Below are 21,473 nucleotides of genomic sequence, written 5' to 3'. Positions count from 1 at the left end.
GAAGTTCCCATTTGCTCCCTTGTCTTACGCACTTTATTTACCTCCTTCCAGAACATCTTTTTATTCTCCCTAAAATTTAATGATACTCTCTCACCCCAACTCTCATTTGCCCTTTTTTTCACGTCTTGCACCTTTCTCTTGACCTCCTGTCTCTTTCTTTTATACATCTCCCACTCAATTGCATTTTTTCCCTGCAAAAATCGTCCAAATGCCTCTCTCTTCTCTTTCACTAATACTCTTACTTCTTCATCCCACCACTCACTACCCTTTCTAATCAACCCACCTCCCACTCTTCTCATGCCACAAGCATCTTTTGCGCAATCCATCACTGATTCCCTAAATACATATATATTCCCTAAATATATATATATATATATATCTATATATATATATATATATATATATATATATATATATATATATATATATATATATATATATTTTATTATTATTATTTTGTTTTGTCGCTGTCTTCCGCGTTAGCTAGGTAGCGCAAGGAAACAGACAAAAGAATGGCCCAACCCAACCACATACACATGTATATACGTACACGTGCACACACGGGTCATATACATACTTATACATCTCAACGTATACATACACATACACACAGACATATGCATATATACACATGTATATAATTCATACTGTCTGCCTTTATTCATTCCCGTCGCCACCCCACCACACATGAAATGAAAACCCCCTTCCCTCCGCATGTGCGTGAGGTAGTGCTAGGAAAAGACAACGAAGGCTACATTCGTTCACACTCATTTTCTAGCGGTCATGTATAATGCACCGAAACCACAGCTCCCTTTCCACATCTAGGCCCTACAAAACTTTCCATGGTTTACCCCAGACGCTTCACATGCCCTGATTCAATCCATTGACAGCAAGTCGACCCCGGTATACCACATCGTTCCAATTCACTCTATTCCTTACACGCCTTTCACCCTCCTGCATGTTCAAGCCTCAATCACTCAAAATCTTTTTCACTCCATCTTTCCACCTCCAATTTGGTCTCCCACTTCTCGTTCCCTCCACCTCTGACACATATATCCTCTTTGTCAATCTTTCCTCACTCATTCTCTCCATGTGACCAAACCATTTCAAAACACCCTCTTCTGCTCTCTCAACCACACTCTTTTTATTACCACACATCTCTCTTACCCTTTCATTACCTACTCAATCAAACTACCTCACACCACATATTGTCCTCAAACATCTCACTTGCATCTCATCCACCCTCCTCCCCACAACCTTATCTATAGGACACGCCTTGCAACCATATAACATTGTTGGAACCACTATTCCTTCAAACATACCCATTTTTGCTTTCCAGGATAACGTTCTTGACTTCCACACATTCTTCAACTCTCTCAGAACCCTCGCCCCCTCCCCTACCCTATGATTCACTTCCATAGTTTCATCCGCTGCCAAATCCACTCCCAGATATCTAAAACACTTTACTTCCTCCAGTTTTTCTCCATTCAAACTTACCTCCCACTTAACTTGTCCCTCAACCCTTCTGTACCTAATAACCTTGCTCTTATTCACATTTACTCTCAGCTTTCTTCTTTCACACACTTTACCAAACTTAGTCACCAACTTCTGCAGTTTTTCACCCGAATCAGCCACCAGCGCTGTATCAGTGAACAACAACTGACACTTCCCAAGCTCTCTCATCCACAACAGACTGCATACTTGCCCCGCTTTCCAAAACTCTTGCATTAACCTCCCTAACAACCCCATCCATAAACAAATTAAACAACCATGGAGACATCACTCACCCCTGCCGCAAACTTCATTCACTTTCCTCTCTTCCTACACGTGCACATGCCTTACATCCTCGATAAAAACTTTTCGCTGCTTCTAACAACTTACCTCCCACACCATATAGTCTTAATACCTTCCACAGAGCATCTCTATCAACTCTATCATATGCCTTCTCCAGATCCATAAATGCTACAGACAAATCCATTTCCTTTTCTAAGTATTTCTCACATACATTTTTCAAAGGAAACCCCTGATCTACACATCCTCTACCACTTCTGAAACTACTCTGCTCTTCCCCAATCTGATGCTCTGTACATGCCTTCACCCTCTCAATCAATACCCTCCCATATAATTTACCAGGAATACTCAACAAACTTATACGTCCGTAATTTGAGCATTCACTCTTATCCTCTTTGCCTTTGTAGAATGGCAGTATGCAAGCATTTCGTCAGTCCTCAGGCACCTCACCATGAGTCATACATACATTAAATAACCTTACCAACCAGTCAACAATACAGTCACCCCCTTTTTTAATAAATTCCACTGCAATACCATCCAAACCTGCTGCCTTGCTGGCTTTCATCTTCCGCAAAGCTTTTACTACCTCTTCTCTGTTTACCAAATCATTCTCCCTAACCCTCTCACTTTGCACACCACCTCTATCTGGCACTCTATCATCAAACGCATTCAACACACTTTCAAAATACTCACTCCATCTCCTTCTCACATCACCACTACTTGTTATCACCTCCCCATTAGCCCCCTTCACTGATGTTCTCATTTGTTCCCTTGTCTTACACACTTTATTTACTTCCCTCCAAAGCATCTTTTTATTCTCCCTAAAATTTAATGATACTCTCTCACCCCAACTCTCATTTGCTCTCTTTTTCGCCTCTTGCACCTTTCTCTTGACCTCCTGCCTCTTTCTTTTATACATCTCCCACTCATTTGCATTATTTCCCTGCAAAAATCATCCAAATGCCTCTCTCTTCTCTCTCACTAATGATATTACTTCTTCATCTCACCACTCACTACTCTTTCTAATCTGCCCACCTCCCAAGCTTCTCATGCCACAAGCACCTTTTGCACAAGCCATAACTGCTTCCCTAAATACATTCCATTCCTCCCTCATGCCCCTTACGTCCTTTTTTCTCACCTTTTTCCATTCTGTACTCAGTCTCTCCAGGTACTTCCTCACACAGGTCTCCTTCCCAAGCTCTCTTACTCTCACCACTCTCTTCACCCCAACATTCTCACTTCTTTTCTGATAACCTCTACAAATCTTCACCTTCGCCTTCACAAGATAATGATCAGGCATCTCTCCATTTGCACCTCTCAGCACATTAACATCTAAAAGTCTCTCTTTCGCGTGCCTATCAATTAACACGTAATCCAATAATGCTCTCTGTCCATCTCTCCTACTTACATATACACGCTGCCCACCACACTTACAACACCCCACACTGTAGACTGCAACACCAACACACTTAAAACACCACCACTCTGAGCTGTAAAAATATGTGAAAGAAATACTATAAGAAAGAAACATGAGGAGGAAGCTATTGAACTATAAAGAAAATCGTTGCCTTCATCCTGTTAATGCTCATATTTGCCTTTGAATGTGTCATTTTGAAAATTAGCATTAGAAAATAATATTTTGAACCATTTATGACTAGCCACAAATTTTGCATCAGGATTACCATCCTTTCCTTCAACATTTATGGAGACTTCTATCCTTTGCTTATATCACCATGAGACTTAGCAGCACACAGTATCGAATCTGATTTACCATCCACAAAGTTAGTAATTTTTCCATCTCATAGGCATTACCAGCTCTCTTCTTGGTAATGACATTTGATAATAATGGTTCCAGGCTTTTTACATGTTCTTTAATGCTCTCACTGTCCTTCAAGATTGTGTTCACTGTTGTAGTACCCAGCCTGAGCTCCCGCAAGATGGAAGAGAGTGTTTACCCACCTGGTGCTTCTTTATAACTTTCATTTTCATCTCTTAAAACAACCATATTTTTATTTTCTAGTCATTATGAGTTAGTAATAAGGGCAATATTTGTATTAAATGCCACTGAAAATTCTGAAACAGTGCAGCAGAGATACACATGGAACCATTGTAATAGCGTCATTATTCATGTAAGATGCACACCTTGGAGAAGGAGCTGCCTGCCTCCTGCCATAATCCCCTGTGTGCACTACTTAGTATCTCTGTTACTAATGCAAATTTTTCCACGTCTCACAAAATACTGTTTTAGAGTTATGGGAGAACTTGCTTAGAGTCAAGTTTCCTTATGTTAAGTGTCTAATCCGGAAGCATCTGTATTATCTACCCCTCTGGACAGAAAAGTTAGATCTTATCTCTTCACTAAGTTTTGTTTCCACTACTAAAACAATATCACATATTTCCCCTTATCAAATCCTTCAATTCCAGGTCTTTACCACTTAGAAAATGCTCTCAGTCTTCCATTAGCTCTGCCTAATGTTTCAGCCCTCTCTGCAGCAATGGCAGGGCTGGTCTGTCCTCTCGTTTTTTGCCTTCTGACTGTATTTGTTGCATTTTGCTCCTTTCTTACCTTGGTCTATCACTCTACTGAAGTCCACCATGTTTTTGATTATCATAGGCTATCATAGTACCCCCTGGTTAGATGACTCAAAATCAAATGTAACTACAATTGGTCATCCCTTTATGTCTTGATTTTAACTACCATTTCTTTCTTCTTTCTTTCCTCCTTCCTTTTTATTTATCATGTGTTCTTCATCCACTGTGTGGATTAAGGTAAAGTACCAGGGGGTCGGTGGAATACCTGCATATGCCATTATATATAAATAAGGGGAGCTAAGGAGAGATTTAAGATTACAGAGATATAAGCTTATTGAGTGTAGCTGGTAAGCAGTATGGAAGACTGGTGATTAAGAAGGTGATGGCATGCATAGAGCAGTAAGATTATTTAAGAAAAATTAGATTTCAGTAGTGTTAGAAGATGTGTGGATCAGATGTTTGCTTGAAGAATGTTTATGAGAAATACTTGAGAAACAGAATTTATGGATCTGGAGAAAGTATACAATAGGGTTGATGTAGATACTCTGTGGAAGGTGCTATGAGTATATTGTGTGGTAGAATAGCCATTAGAAACAGTGAGGAAATATCATCAAGAGAGTAAAGCATGTGTACATAGGTAGAAAGGAAGGCGAGTCGTTTCAGGTTAGGGTGGGTTAGTGTTGTAGGTGTGTTATCACCATGGCTGTTTGATTTGTTTATGGATGGGATAGTGGAGGGTCCTGGAGAGAGGAGCAGGTATGCAATCTATTGAGGGTGGGGGTGCATGGAAGGTGAGTCAGTTCTTTGCTAATGACATGGTGCTGGTCGCAGATTCGAGGGAGAAACTGCATAAGCTAGTGTCTGAGTTTGGGTGTGTGTGTGAAGGGAGAAAAGTGAGTGTAGATGTGAATAAAGTAAGGTTATTAGGTTTACTAGTGAAAAAAAAGAATCTATATGAAGTGTGCATTTGAATGGAGAGAACTTGGAGGAAGTGGAGTGTGTTAGATACCTGAAAATGGGTATGGGAGTAAATAGAACCATGAGAGCTGAGGTCAGCTGGTGGGTGGGTGAAAAGGGAAAGGTCTTAAGCACATTAAGGAATGTGTGGAAAGAGAGGTCATTGTCTTTAAAGGTTCATTTGGTGGTAAAGTAGTCCAATCATTACTGCATGTATGTGAGACATGGGCCTAAGACAAAAAATGTAAAGGCTAGGGTGAATGTGTTGTACATTTAATGTATGAGGACAGTGTGTGGTGTGTGGATGGTTGATTGAATAACAAATGATAGCATAAGAGAGGGGTGTGGTAGAAAATGAAGTATGTTTATGAGAGCTGAAGAGGATGATCTTAAAATTGTTTGTAGAAATGGAGAGGATGAGTGAGATGATGACTAAGAGGGTATACATGTCAGAAATGTAGGGAACAAGGAAAAGGGAGAAACCAAGGAAGTAGAAGGATGGCGTCAAAGGTGCTTTGAAGGCTTGGTGATGAAAATGTTGGAGGGTGTGAGGTGTACAAGGGATAGAGTGAATTGGAGCATTGTAGTTTACAGAGGATGTTGTGCTGAAGCAGGGCATATGAAGTCTGGAGAAACCAGTTAAAGATCTGTAGGGCCTGATTTTGGGTTGGGAACTATGGTTTTGGCACATTATACATGACAACTATAGAGTGGATGTGAAGTCCATTCTTTGTTTCTTCCAGGCACTATCTTGCTGACATGGGTAATTGTGAACATCTATAAAAAACTCTTGTGTTTTTGAATATTTTGCTTATCTCACTTACAATACTGCAAAAATTTCTCAATCATCACATTACGTTTATTGGTAAATGACACAGATTTTGCCTTATTGAGGCAATTACTTTCCATCAAATTTTCCATTTATCTCTGGAGCAAATGGGATTCCTGTCAGATGGGCTGTCTAATAGCAAGTAAGTTGGATGATGATCACTGTTTTCCACTTTAGCATGTGCTGTTGCTTTGCATCTAGTTGATAAACTGCTGTTTGCTCTGAAGAGATCTAACATAGATCCTGTGCTATTTTGGGGGTTTAACATTGTGCACTAATCAGGATGTGTGAATGATGAAAAACTTAGAAATGTACCGGTAAGATTGTAATAAAGTCCCCAGAAATTATTTTTTTTCCCCCTTTACTTAGACACACAGTGTTCTAATTCTTTGTTGCTGAAATTATGAGGTGCATTGTGATAATACAATGCATAATAGTTTGTTAATGAATTGACATGATGCACCCAAAGATTCTAGTTTCCCATTTTCATATGGAATGAATGAAAGATATTTCATGTCTAATTCTCCCCCCCTCCCTGTTCTTATCTTGTCTTAACCAATTAAACTCTTAGATGAAATTTTACATATAAGTTTTAACCAGGTTTCTGTGATACATACAGTTTGTAGTTTTGTTTCATCTGATTTCTTTTGAAATTCCGCTAAATTTCGAATGATGGTATGTGCATTCTCTAACATTTTATTGAGCTGTTTAGTTATGATGAAGTGGGTTTGGGTTTCTTAGAAATGCAGTATTTGCCTAGAATTTTTCATCAATGACAGTTTGTTCACTGCCATAAGTGTGATCATGATTCTCATGGGGGATGGGTTGCTTCAGTCTGCTACGGCATATGAAATTTTCTTGTCCCTGACTACATTATCAACTTTTTTAGCTGTTACAAAACTGGGACTTAGAATAAGTTAGGTGAGTTCCTAAGCAGTTTGCACACTTGGCTGCTAACTTCTTTTTGAGTGCAATCCTTTATATCATGATTCCCAGAGGATTATGCACATTTTATTACATTTTACATACAATTTGAACTTTAATAGCCAAATTTTGATCAGAGGAGCATTACTAGGGTTTTTTTTTTTTTTTTTTTTTTATACTTTGTCGCTGTCTCCCGTGTTTGCGAGGTAGCGCAAGGAAACAGACGAAAGAAATGGCCCAACCCCCCCCCCATACACATGTACATACACACGTCCACACACGCAAATATACATACCTACACAGCTTTCCATGATTTACCCCAGACGCTTCACATGCCTTGCTTCAATCCACTGACAGCACGTCAACCCCTGTATACCACATGACTCCAATTCACTCTATTTCTTGCCCTCCTTTCACCCTCCTGCATGTTCAGGCCCCGATCACACAAAATCTTTTTCACTCCATCTTTCCACCTCCAATTTGGTCTCCCTCTTCTCCTCGTTCCCTCCACCTCCGACACATATATCCTCTTGGTCAATCTCTCCTCACTCATTCTCTCCATGTGCCCAAACCATTTCAAAACACCCTCTTCTGCTCTCTCAACCACGCTCTTTTTATTTCCACACATCTCTCTTACCCTTACGTTACTTACTCGATCAAACCACCTCACACCACACATTGTCCTCAAACATCTCATTTCCAGCACATCCATCCTCCTGCGCACATCTCTATCCATAGCCCACGCCTCGCAACCATACAACATTGTTGGAACCACTATTCCCTCAAACATACCCATTTTTGCTTTCCGAGATAATGTTCTTGACTTCCACACATTCTTCAAGGCTCCCAAAATTTTCGCCCCCTCCCCCACCCTATGATCCACTTCCGCTTCCATGGTTCCATCCGCTAACAGATCCACTCCCAGATATCTAAAACACTTCACTTCCTCCAGTTTTTCTCCATTCAAACTCACCTCCCAATTGACTTGACCCTCACCCCTACTGTACCTAATAACCTTGCTCTTATTCACATTTACTCTCAACTTTCTTCTTCCACACACTTTACCAAACTCAGTCACCAGCTTCTGCAGTTTCTCACATGAATCAGCCACCAGCGCTGTATCATCAGCGAACAACTGACTCACTTCCCAAGCTCTCTCATCCCCAACAGACTTCATACTTGCCCCTCTTTCCAGGACTCTTGCATTTACCTCCCTTACAACCCCATCCATAAACAAATTAAACAACCATGGAGACATCACACACCCCTGCCGCAAACCTACATTCACTGAGAACCAATCACTTTCCTCTCTTCCTACACGTACACATGCCTTACATCCTCGATAAAAACTTTTCACTGCTTCTAACAACTTGCCTCCCACACCATATATTCTTAATACCTTCCACAGAGCATCTCTATCAACTCTATCATATGCCTTCTCCAGATCCATAAATGCTACATACAAATCCATTTGCTTTTCTAAGTATTTCTCACATACATTCTTCAAAGCAAACACCTGATCCACACATCCTCTACCACTTCTGAAACCGCACTGCTCTTCCCCAATCTGATGCTCTGTACATGCCTTCACCCTCTCAATCAATACCCTCCCATATAATTTACCAGGAATACTCAACAAACTTATACCTCTGTAATTTGAGCACTCACTCTTATCCCCTTTGCCTTTGTACAATGGCACTATGCACGCATTCCGCCAATCCTCAGGCACCTCACCATGAGTCATACATACATTAAATAACCTTACCAACCAGTCAACAATACAGTCACCCCCTTTCTTAATAAATTCCACTGCAATACCATCCAAACCTGCTGCCTTGCCGGCTTTCATCTTCCGCAAAGCTTTTACTACCTCTTCTCTGTTTACCAAATCATTTTCCCTAACCCTCTCACTTTGCACACCACCTCGACCAAACTAGGGGTAATGATGATAATTTCTAAAGTTATGGAATTCATAACTTATGGCAGTTTCATCTGGAAGAGATTCAGAAGAACATAACATTATTTGTTGACATTGTGCTTCTGTTTACAAATATCTGGAAAAATGATTTGTGAAAGTGGCTTTCTTTACATCCACCAGATCTACCTGAGGTTATACACCTTGTAGCACTAAACTTTCTACCTTTATGTTATTCTGTTGGAAACACTTGATGTCACAATCACCTAGTGTAGAATAAATTTTGCACAATCTGTTGACCACTTGGGAGGTTTGAACTGTGATCATGACCAGTTTTTTTTTGCTGAAATTCATTGTTATTTTGCTGATATGATTCTTAAACTAAGAGTTATCCAAGTCACAATGCTAGTTACAAATTTTTCAATTTTGTGGTAAAGCTCAATTATTATTATTCCATTATGATCAGCATTACCACTAATACATCCAGCTGTACTGTCATCACTAACACTAATATCATTCACAGAAAGTTTTCTTTTTTTTATCCTTCCTCTTCTTTCTTTGCTTCTTGAAAGTCATCAAAATTTTCACGCTTGACACGATCCATGATATTGATATTATCCAAAGCTTTGCTTGAGGGAGTGATGCAGGTTATAACCGTTTCCAGGTCCAGTGAGAAGTTCAAAACTGGCTTGATTTCCAGATCTTATTTTGGCTTTTGTAATTTGTCCAGTCAGTATCATTTTCTAGTGATATGAGTCTTAAGATTTGACTGAAAAGGTGGGTTATATCACTCAAAACTTAATTAAAGCTGAAAAGGAAGGAAGCTTGCTCTAAGCTCTTGTCCAGCTCTCATAAAAGCCAGCCGCCAAGTTCTATGTCTGTGATTTAGGATTGATCAGTTTGGACTAACTAGTTATGTTGTACTTTTTTATTTAAAGTAACCACAGGTTTTTCTTACTTGAGATTTGTGTAGGTGCCAGATATTCCGTAAAGCTCTAATGAGCTTACAGAAAAGACTCAGGGCTCAGATGCCCATAGATCACCACAGCAGAAGGATGTTGTGTGTTACCCCTCACTATGGGCCCATTCTTGCCACTCCACAGTGTAAGTAGACAAGATTTTGTGGGGTTTGGATGGTGATGACACCCAGCTATCATATTTGAATATATTGAAAGACCTTGAAGAATGATTTTGAATATGATATTTACAGATGACTCAATTTCCAAGGTGATTGGAGGAAAATGAGAGTGGAGGTTGAGAAAGTAGGTTGTTAGGTCACACAACAAACTTTCTGGATGTCTCACAGGAATCTTGATAAATGGATCTCTAAGATGCACATCTTTAGGAGAGCTACCCTAGAGATGTTGTTTTTTCTCATTATAACTTGACCAGGAAATTTTCATGGAACAAATCCTTCTCCCCTATCAGCTGCTTTGGTAAGGCTACATGGTGGTGAGGATGTATGAGAGAGTTCGCTTAAAATGTCAGCTTTAAGCCCACACCTCTTTTGTCTCATTCACTTTCCAATAAGGAGGCTGGGTCACTTTAGATGAATGTTTTGGACTCTGAGACTGATATGCATGCCAGGTTTAGTAAGGGGGCTTTGGTTGCATTACATCAAAGCCAAGTATATGAGGTAGTTATGGCAAAAGTTGATCATTACAGCAATTTTTAAAGATGATATTTTCAGTCTGTCCTCAGAACACAACATAATTGATTTTAGGGTACATGAAACTTAGCTCTCACATCTGTATATTTTCCTAATTTGCATGTAGGAACTTGACTGAATGCAAGAGAACTATATGAAGTTTATGGCAAGTTGATAAGTTTAACTTGAAAGAGGTGACCTCTACATTAGCCTTCCCCAGAAACCTTATGTTTGAGGTATCTTAGTTTAGAGTCCATTCACCTCTGTGTATTAATCCAGAGTCTATTTATCTCACTGTTTTAATGCAAAGTTTATTTCCCTCCTTGTTTTACTGCAGATCCCCTTTTCTTCCATGTCCATATGTAGAGGTCATTTTCCTTCTCTTGATGCAGAATCCACTACCCTTCTTCTCTTAATCCGGAGCTTATTTCCCTCCTTGTCTTAATGCAGAACCAATTGCAATGTAAGATTTACTGTAGAATCCATTTTCCTCCTTGTCTTAATGCAGAGCCACATTTCTCCATTGTCTAAATGCAAAGTCCATTTTCATCACTGGAAATATTAAGGGACAGATCTCAACCTTGATATTCCAAGGGAATATTGTAGAGAATCCCTCCTGCTCACAGGATATTGCTTCAGAAAAAAAAGATTAAATTTTCAAAGCCTATTTCACAGCACTCCTGCAGAAGACAGGTCTTGAAACTTGTATGTAAGAATTATCAAAATGATGTATTTTCGTAGTGGATATCTTGTCATTTGTACACTAAACACAAGGTGAAAGTGGAATTTGAGAAAGTGATCCTTTTATGCTACAGATAACATCATCTGTTGAAAGGTACCATCATAAATGCAGATAATGTTTTTGGAATATATTAGATACAAGAACAGTTCCAGGAAAAAGCTGTTGCTTCACTTTTGTGACGTTTATTTTTGATTTGCTGTACTATTTTACTGGTGTGATTTCTTCATACCTTACTTATGATGGTATTTGCATTGGAAAGTAAATCTAAGTTCACTAGTTTTGAAGGAAACTTGTTAATATTAAGTTAGGAAGGGGCATCTTCTGCTTAGATAGTTCTCCTTATAAGGTCAAAGTACTTTTACAAACTAGAGATGCCTTCATAAGAATATCAGTTTTAGATTTTCATTCATTTTGTTCTTTTCATCAGTATTGACGTAACAGCATTTGAATTAAAAAGCATCATTTTGTTCTTTTCATCAGTATTGACGTAACAGCATTTGAATTAAAAAGCAATCAAATTTACCGTCTTTGAGTAGATTGCTGCTGAATAGTGCTGTGATTCCCAGTAAGATAAGATTGCTGTATTGAGTAGTAGTAATACATGTCGCTTTTTGAACTGCTATGAATGAATATAATGAAATGTGATGCTTCTGACAGAACAGGTACTCTTTGCCCAGCAAGTACAGTTTTATACTTCCATTCAAGTCTGCACAATACATCCAGTTTCCCCAAAATGGAGTGCCTCTTTATGATTTCTCCCTCCAGTTTTGAAATTTGATTTAAACACTGTTTAGGCAGCATAATTTTAAGATGTCTATGATCAGAACAAAATATAGATATTAGATTGTTTGATTGCTTATGTGTTTACTAAATTGGCTTGCAGAATCCTGTGGCCAGTGTTCTGAATTTTACCCAGTGGCCTCTTGCATTAGTGTGTTAAGTGTGTTCTTTTACTGTTAATATGTTTTATTACAGATAGACTTGCTGTAATGAATCATATTTTGTATTTGTATTTTGAAAGTTTTCCTTCAGGGTGGGACTATAGTGTGAAATGTTGGGTTTTATGCCTCTGAGTATGAAAGGAATCCTAACTTGATCCCAAAGCCATCAGAAGAAAACCTAGTATTGCTTGAATCCACAAAAGAACAGCTTCTTTTGTAAGGTATATTACAGATACACCATTTGTTGAAAGGTTGCACTGTAAATGCAGGCTGCTGTTTTCGGAATATCATAGATTCAGGAATAGTTTTGGGAAAAAGATATACAATCAGTTTTCTGCTTGGTCAGTATATTTATGGCTTGCCTTACTTTTTCACAGGTGTGATTTCTCATTCAAACACGCGACATTTTCATTTGATTAGTTTCAGATGGGACTGGGGAAAGTCATCCCGAGGAAAAAGCGAACAGACTTGACTTTATTGAAGCAGATAGAAGTCATCCATGCCTTGAATACCCCAGGATCATCATTGTCCATTGTTGCAAAACAGTTTGATGTGTCTAAAAGTCAGGTGGGCCGTATCAGCAGGAATCGGGATTCTATCATCAAAGCATACAGCAGTGATGTTGACCTGAATCGTAAGAGAAAACGAGAGGGAAACAACAGTGATATTGGTGAGGCACTTTTTCTGTGGTTCAAACAGAGTTCTCACTCGAAATATGAAGGATCTGTGTTGAGAGAGAAAGCAAAACAGTTAGCTGCTGAAATGGGCCGAGAATTCTTGCCCTCTAAAGGCTGGTTGTACCGCTGGAGACTGAGGTACAGGCTCTTGCTAAAGCATGATGAAAAAGAAAAACAAGACATCATATCAGGCACTTAGATATTTAAGATGTCTGTAATTAATAATGGAATTAAGTTGATAGCTTCAACTTTTCTTTGAAATGGAGTATCAGAATATTGTCTGTTCTTAAAAGAGTGAGCTTTTTATTTTTGTGTTGTGACAAAGTATATCAAAGATCGAAATGAAACAGAAAATCACATGTTTGTGTTTTTGTGAAATTGTGTGTGCTTTTTATGATCTGAGCCCAAAATGGCAATAATGTATTTTTTTTAATGATACTTTGTGTGATATCTTGTGTGTAAGTCTGTTTGTTCATTAAAGTGACTTCCTGTTCTTCGTTACTGTAATAATTTGAGTACTATGGGGAAGGAATTATTACATTCATGGGCCCCAATCCTCAATGTCAAACAACTTTTTGGAGTTTGTAATTCTCTGCATTCTTTGTCTCCACTTATCCTGTTCTGTTATTCCAACAAATAATTAATGTAGAAGAAATACTTTACATCATACTAATTTTTTTTTGTTTAGTTTTTGTCATGTAGTTACTCAGTTCTTTTTCATTCAAGAGGGTGAGCAATGTCAACATTGTCAGACTGATTCAGAAACATGAAGAATATAATCGTACTTTCCTCCTTCATTCTCTCCTCTTGTATGTTTAAATCCATGGCTGCTCCATGTGTATGATGATCTTTGTAAACTACTTTTGTACCTTCTCTTGTATATTTATATCTGTATCTGTCTTAAGAGAGGGAAACTGAAATTATGAAATATACCCAAATATAGGTCTGATGTGCACTATAAATGTTTTTCTAAACATCTTATAAGTGTACTTTATGGCATTATTTATTCCTAATAAGTAACAAGTTTCTCTCCTTAATTCTGATGGCATGCTTTTATGAGAGGATAGGTTTAAGTCAACCCTTAAGCCCCTTTCACATATAGTGGGGGTATTCCTTCTGGTTGCTCTCCAGTTTCTACCAGTATATGAATTTTTTCAATTTTGATTTATAATTACCATGAACCCCTTTCTAAGAAAGAGCCCTGGTGTTACACAGGATATCTTTCCCGTAGCCTTAGGCAGTGCTACTCCAAGCAAAAGGGAAATATGAACTTCTTTAGCATGAATAGTTCTTCATGAGATATTACTCTTAAAGGTACAGTCTCACCAAATGTGACATTTTGGTCATGTTCTAACCTTGAGTAAGTGGAGTCCAGTAACACTTCATTGTATTTTTATTTATATTCATGTATTTTTGATACCTGATCACCATTTCCTGCATTAGCGAGGTATTGTCAGGAAACAGATCCATCCATCCCTTCTTATGCACAAATATATACATACATGCACATACACTCACATATACATATCAACATATACATACACATGCACATACATATATACACATGTACACATTCATACTTGCTCACCTTCGTCCATTTCCTTGCACCTCCCCGCCCCACAGGTAACAGCATCGCCACCCCCTGCATGAGCAAGGTAGCGCCAGGATAACAGACAAAAAGGGCCACATTCGTTCACACTCAGTCTCTAGCTGTCATGTGTAATGTACCGAAACACAGCTCCCTCTCCACATCCAGGTCCCACAGATCTTTCTATGCTTTACTCCTGACATTTCACATGCCCTAGTTTAGTTCATTGACAGCATGTCAACCCCAGTGTACCATATCATTCCAATTCACTCCATTCCATTCACACCTTTCACCACCTCTTCATGTTCAGGCCCTGATCACTCAAAATCTTTTTCACTCCATCCTTCCACCTCCTATATGGTCTCCTGCTTCCCTTGTTCCCTTCACCTCTGACACGCAGACAGACAGACAGACAGACAGACACACACACACACACACACACACACACACACACACACACACACACACACACACACACACACACACACACACACACACACTCACACACACACACATGCATATCTATTGATGATCTCTGACTTATACCCTATGAACCAGAAAAAGATATGAATTAGAAAATATATGTAAATATGAAGATTACTCTTTGTCATACATCTGCTAGTGCTAACAGCTGCATGCATATGATAGTAGATGTCAGATGTTCCTGGCATTGTGTACATCACAGCACCTTTCTCAGTTCTTGCTTTCAGTTACCATTCAGTAAGCAACCATTATTCAAATGAATCTAATGAATTTTTGTGCTGGATTAAACCATTTTTGTATTGATCGCCAAAGAAGATGACGAGCAAGAAGAAAAAGTCATCACCTGTTAATAAACGTAGCATGAAGCCAAGGAAGATGTTCAATTTGGAATTGAGAATGAAGGTAACCACCAAATTTGAAAGTGGAAAAAAGTTAAAGTGATTAAACATTATCTACACTTGTCCCATTTGATGGTCTCCAAAATTCTAAGGGGCAAAGAAAAGATACGTGAAGCAGTGAAAGTATAAAGTCTGCGATTATAGCTAAAATGAGATTCAAAAGCATGTACCTCTAAGCTTACTAACAATTTAGGTGAAGGCTAGAAATCTTTTTGAGACTTTGTAGGAGGGAGCAGAAGAGGATTACATTGAGAATTTCACAGCAATTCATGGTTGGTTTAATAGATTTAAAAGAAGGTATAGCTTCCACAATGTTCGAGTCATAGGTGAAGCTGCAAGTGCTGATGAAGGAACTGCTGAAAAGTTCATTGAAAGTTTGGATGAATCAACCCATGAGCTAAAGAATATTAATGGTAGAGTCTACATAAGCATATAATAAAGCTGGTTGATATAAAATCAGATAATCATGATAGAAATTGAGTGGGATAAAAGAATGCTGTACAGGTATATGAATTTTACAAGCCATGCTGACATATGTCCATTTCAAACTCTGTCCAATTGGTCAGAAAAGAACTCGAAATTATGACAGGTAGCACCTGTATGTATGTATGTATGTATGTATGTATGTAGCATTTATGGATCTGGAGAAAGCATATGATAGAGTTGACAGAGATGCTTTGTGGAAAGTATTAAGAGTATATGGTGGGGGAGGTAAGTTGCTAGAAGCAGTGGAAAGTTTTTACCAAGGATGTAAGACATGTGTATTGGTAGGAAGAGAGGAAAGTGATTGGTTCCCAGTGGATGCCAGTTTGTGGTAGGGGTGTGTGATGTCTCCATGGTTGTTTGATTTGTTTATGGATGAGATTGTTAGGGAGGTGAATGCAAGAGTTTTGGAGAGAGGGGCAAGCATTCAGTCTGTTGTGGATGACAGGGATTGGGAAGTGAGTCATTTGTTGTTTGCTGATGATACAGTTCTGGTGGCTGATTCGGGTGAGAAACTGCAGAAGTTGGTGACTGAGTTTGGTAAATTGTGTGAAAGAAGAAAGCTGAGAGTAAATGTGAATAAGAGCAAGGTTATTAGGTTCAGTAAGGTTGAGGGACAAGTAAACTGGGAGGTAAGCTTGAACGCAGAAAAACTGGAGGAAGTGAAGGGTTTTAGGTATATGGGAGTGGATTTAGCAGCAGATGGAAGCATGGAAGCAGAAGTGAGTCACAGGGTGGAGGAGGAGGCGAAGGTTCTGGGAGCATTGAAGAATGTGTGGAAGTCGAGAACAATATCTCCGAAAGCAAAAATGGGTATGCTTGAAGGAATAGTGGTTCTAACAATGCTTTATGGTTGCAAGGCATGGGCTATAGATAGGGTTGTGTGGAGGAGGGTGGATGTGTTGGAGATGAAATATTTGAGGACAATACGTGGTATGAGGTGGTTTGATCGAGTAAATAATGAAAGGGTAAGAGAGATGTGTGTTAATAAAGAGTGTGGGTGAGAGAGCAGAAGAGGGTGTATTGAAATGGTTTGATCACATGGAGAGAATCAATGAGTAAAGATTAACAAAGATGATATTTGTATCAGAGGTGGAGGGAATGAGGAGAAGCGGGAGACCAGATTGGAGGTGGAAGGATGGAGTGAAAAAGATTTTGAGTGATTGGGGCCTGAACATACAGGAGGGTGAAAGGCATGCAAGGAATAGAGTGAATTCGAACGATTTGGTTTAACGGGGTCGATGTTCTGTAAATGGAGTGAACCAGGGCATGTGAAATGTCTGGGGTAAGCCATGGATAGTTTTGTGGGGCCTGGATGTGGAAATGGAGCTGTGGTTTCGGTGCATTAAACATGACACCTGGAAACAGAGTGTGAACAAGGGTAGTCTTTGTTGTCTTTTCCTAGCACTCCCTCATGCGCACTTGGGGGAAGGGGGGCTGCCATTTCATGTGTGGCGGGATGGTGACAGCAATGGAACCAGGGCATGTGAAGTGTCTGGGGTAAGCCATGGAAAGATTTATGGGGCCCGGATGTGGAAAGGGAGCTGTGGTTTCGGTGCATTACACATGACAGCTGTAGACTGAGTATGAATAAATGTGGTCTTTGTTGTCTTTTCCCAGCACTACCTCACGCGCACTTGGGGGGAGGGGGATGCCATTTCATGTGTGGCGGGGTGGCGAAAGGAATGGATGAAGTCAGCAAGTATGAATATGTACATGTGTATATATGTATATGTCTGTGTATGTATTTGTTGAGGTGTATGGGTGTGCATATGTGCATGTGTGGGTGTTTATGTATATACATGTGTATGTAGGTGGGTTGGGCCATTCTTTCGTCTGTTTCCTTGCGCTACCTCACTGATGCGGGAGACAGCGACTAGGTATGATAATATTAATAATAAGTAAGTGAGTGCTCAAATTATAGAGGTATAAGTTTGTTGAGTATTCCAGGGAAATCATATGGGAGGGTATTGATTGAGAGGGTGAAGGCATGTACAGAGCATCAGATTGGGGAAGAGCAGTGTGGTTTCAGAAGTGGTAGAGGATGTGTGGGTCAGGTGTCTACTTTGAAGAATGTATGTGAGAAATACTAAGAAAAGCAAATGGATTTGTATGTAGCATTTATGGATCTGGAGAAGGCATATGATAGAGTTGATAGAGATGCTCTGTGGAAGGTACTAAGAATATATGGTGTGGGAGGCAAGTTGTTAGAAGCAGTGAAAAGGTTTTTTCAAGAATGTAAGGCATGTGTACGTGTAGGAAGAGAGGAAAGTGAATGGTTCTCAGTGAATGTAGGTTTGCGTCAGGGGTGTGTGATGTCTCCATGGTTGTTTAATTTGTTTATGGATGAGGTTGTTAGGGAGGTGAATGCAAGAGTTTTGGAAAGAGTGGCAAGTATGCAGTCTGTTGTGGATGAAAGCACTTGGGAAGTGAGTCAGTTGTTGTTCGCTGATGATACAGCACTGGTGGCTGATTCATGTGAGAAAATGCAGATGCTGGTGACTGAGTTTGGTAAAGTGTGTGAAAGAAGAAAGCTGAGATTTGGCAGCGGATGGAACCATGGAAGTGGAAGTGAATCATAGGGTGGGGGAGGGGACGAAATTTCTGGGAGCGTTGAAGAATGTGTGGAAGTCAAGAACATTATCTCGGAAAGCAAAAATGGGTATGTTTGAAGGAATAGTGGTTCCAACAATGTTATATGGTTGCGAGGCATGGGCTATGGATAGAGTTGTGTGGAGGAGGGTGGATGTGCTGGAAATGATATGTTTGAGGACAGTATGTGGTGTGAGGTGGTTTGATCGAGTAAGTAATGATAGGGTTAGAGAAATGTGTGTAATAGGAAATGATATGTTTGAGGACAGTGTGTGGTGTGAGGTGGTTTGATCGAGTAAGTCATGATAGGGTAAGAGAAATGTGTGTAATAGGAAATGATATGTTTGAGGACAGTGTGTGGTGTGAGGTGGTTTGATCGAGTAAGTAATGATAGGGTAAGAGAAATGTGTGGTAATAAAAACAGTGTGGTTGAGAGAGCAGAAGAGGGCATTTTGAAATGGTTTGGTCACATGGAGAGAATGAGTGAGGAAAGATTGACCAAGAGGATATATGTGTCAGAGGTGCAGGGAACGAGAAGTGGGAGACCAAATTTGAGGTGGAAAGATGGAGTGGAAAAGATTTTGAGTGATCGGGGCCTGAACATGCAGGAGGGTGAAAGGCGTGCAAGGAATAGAATGAATTGGAATGATGTGGTATACTGGGGTCGATGTGCTTTCAATGGATTGAACCAGGGCATGTGAAGAGTCTGGGATAAACCATGGAAAGTTCTGTGGTGCCTGGATGTGGAAAGGGAGCTGTGGTTTTGGTGCATTATTACATGACTGCTAGAGACTGAGTGTGAACGAATGTGGCCTTTGTTGTCTTTTCCAAGCGCTACCTCATGCACATGAGGGGGAAGGGGATTGTTATTTCATGTGTGGCGGGATGGCGATGGGAATAAATAATGGCAGACAGTATGAATTATATACATGTGTATATATGTATATGTCTGTGTGTTTACATATGTATTTATATATTGAGATGTATAGGTATGTATATGTGCGTGTGTGGACATAGATGTATATACATGTGTATGTGGGTGGGTTGGGCCATTCTTTCGTCTGTTTCCTTGCGCTACCTCGCTAAAGCGGGAAACAGCGACAAAGCAAAATAATAATAAAAGTGTATATATATATATATATATATATATATATATATATATATATATATATATATATATATATATATATATCCCTGGGGATAGAGGAGAAAGAATACTTCCCACGTATTCCCTGCGCATCGTAAAAGGCGACTAAAAGGGAAGGGAGTGGGGGGCTGGAAATCCTCCCCTCTCTCTTTTTTTTTTTTATTTCTCCAAAAGAAGGAACAGAGAAGGGGGCCAGGTGAGGATATTCCCTCAAAGGCCCAGTCCTCTGTTCTTAGCGCTACCTCGCTAACGCGGGAAATGGCGTATGAAAGATATCTATATATATATATATATATATATATATATATATATATATATATATATTTTTTTTTTTTTTTTATACTTTGTCGCTGTCTCCCGCGTCTGCGAGGTAGCGCAAGGAAACAGACGAAAGAAATGGCCCAACCCACCCCCATACACATGTATATACATACATCCACACACGCAAATATACATACCTACACAGCTTTCCATGGTTTACCCCAGACGCTTCACATGCCTTGATTCAATCCACTGACAGCACGTCAGCCCCGGTATACCACATCGCTCCAATTCACTCTATTCCTTGCCCTCCTTTCACCCTCCTGCATGTTCAGGCCCCGATCACACAAAATCTTTTTCACTCCATCTTTCCACCTCCAATTTGGTCTCCCTCTTCTCCTTGTTCCCTCCACCTCCGACACATATATCCTCTTGGTCAATCTTTCCTCACTCATCCTCTCCATGTGCCCAAACCACTTCAAAACACCCTCTTCTGCTCTCTCAACCAAGCTCTTTTTATTTCCACACATCTCTCTTACCCTTACGTTACTCACACGATCAAACCACCTCACACCACACATTGTCCTCAAACATCTCATTTCCAGCACATCCATCCTCCTGCGCACAACTCTATCCATAGCCCACGCCTCACAACCATACAACATTGTTGGAACCACTATTCCTTCAAACATACCCATTTTTGCTTTCCGAGATAATGTTCTCGACTTCCACACATTCTTCAAGGCCCCCAGAATTTTCGCCCCCCTCCCCCACCCTATGATCCACTTCCGCTTCCATGGTTCCATCCGCTGCCAGATCCACTCCCAGATATCTAAAACACTTCACTTCCTCCAGTTTTTCTCCATTCAAACTCACCACCCAATTGACTTGACCCTCAACCCTACTGTACCTAATAACCTTGCTCTTATTCACATTTACTCTTAACTTTCTTCTTCCACACACTTTACCAAACTCAGTCACCAGCTTCTGCAGTTTCTCACATGAATCAGCCACCAGCGCTGTATCATCAGCGAACAACAACTGACTCACTTCCCAAGCTCTCTCATCCCCAACAGACTTCATACTTGCCCCTCTTTCCAAAACTCTTGCATTTACCTCCCTAACAACCCCATCCATAAACAAATTAAACAACCATGGAGACATCACACACCCCTGCCGCAGACCTACATTCACTGAGAACCAATCACTTTCCTCTCTTCCTACAGGTACACGTGCCTTACATCCTCGATAAAAACTTTTCACTGCTTCTAACAACTTTCCTCCCACACCATATATTCTTAATACCTTCCACAGAGCATCTCTATCAACTCTATCATATGCCTTCTCCAGATCCATAAATGCTACATACAAATCCATTTGCTTTTCTAAGTATTTCTCACATACATTCTTCAAAGCAAACACCTGATCCACACATCCTCTACCACTTCTGAAACCACACTGCTCTTCCCCAATCTGATGCTCTGTACATGCCTTCACCCTCTCAATCAATACCCTCCCATATAATTTACCAGGAATACTCAACAAACTTATACCTCTGTAATTTG

General features: G+C 39.9%; 1 protein-coding gene across 15 annotated transcripts in view; it reads left to right on the top strand.

Annotated features, from left to right (window-relative positions):
- Positions 1-21,473, top strand: part of LOC139755984 (uncharacterized) — a 522,691-nt gene that overhangs the window by 156,487 nt on the left and 344,731 nt on the right. For 6 of the 15 annotated variants that reach the window (XM_071674871.1, XM_071674876.1, XM_071674877.1 and 3 more), the window contains one exon: positions 12,700-19,596. The exons of 8 other annotated variants lie outside the window; for them this stretch is intronic. In XM_071674871.1, the coding sequence (XP_071530972.1) occupies positions 12,700-13,155 (456 nt within the window). In that variant the 3' untranslated portion in view covers positions 13,156-19,596. Of the gene's footprint in view, positions 1-12,699; positions 19,597-21,473 lie in introns of those variants that run through there. One more of the 15 variants, XM_071674873.1, reaches the window with a different exon arrangement.

This window comes from Panulirus ornatus, chromosome 20, assembly GCF_036320965.1.
Source record: "Panulirus ornatus isolate Po-2019 chromosome 20, ASM3632096v1, whole genome shotgun sequence".
Taxonomy (NCBI): Eukaryota; Metazoa; Arthropoda; class Malacostraca; order Decapoda; family Palinuridae; genus Panulirus; species Panulirus ornatus.
Note: the sequence above shows the minus strand (reverse complement) of the source record. Positions and strands in the feature narration are given on the sequence as shown.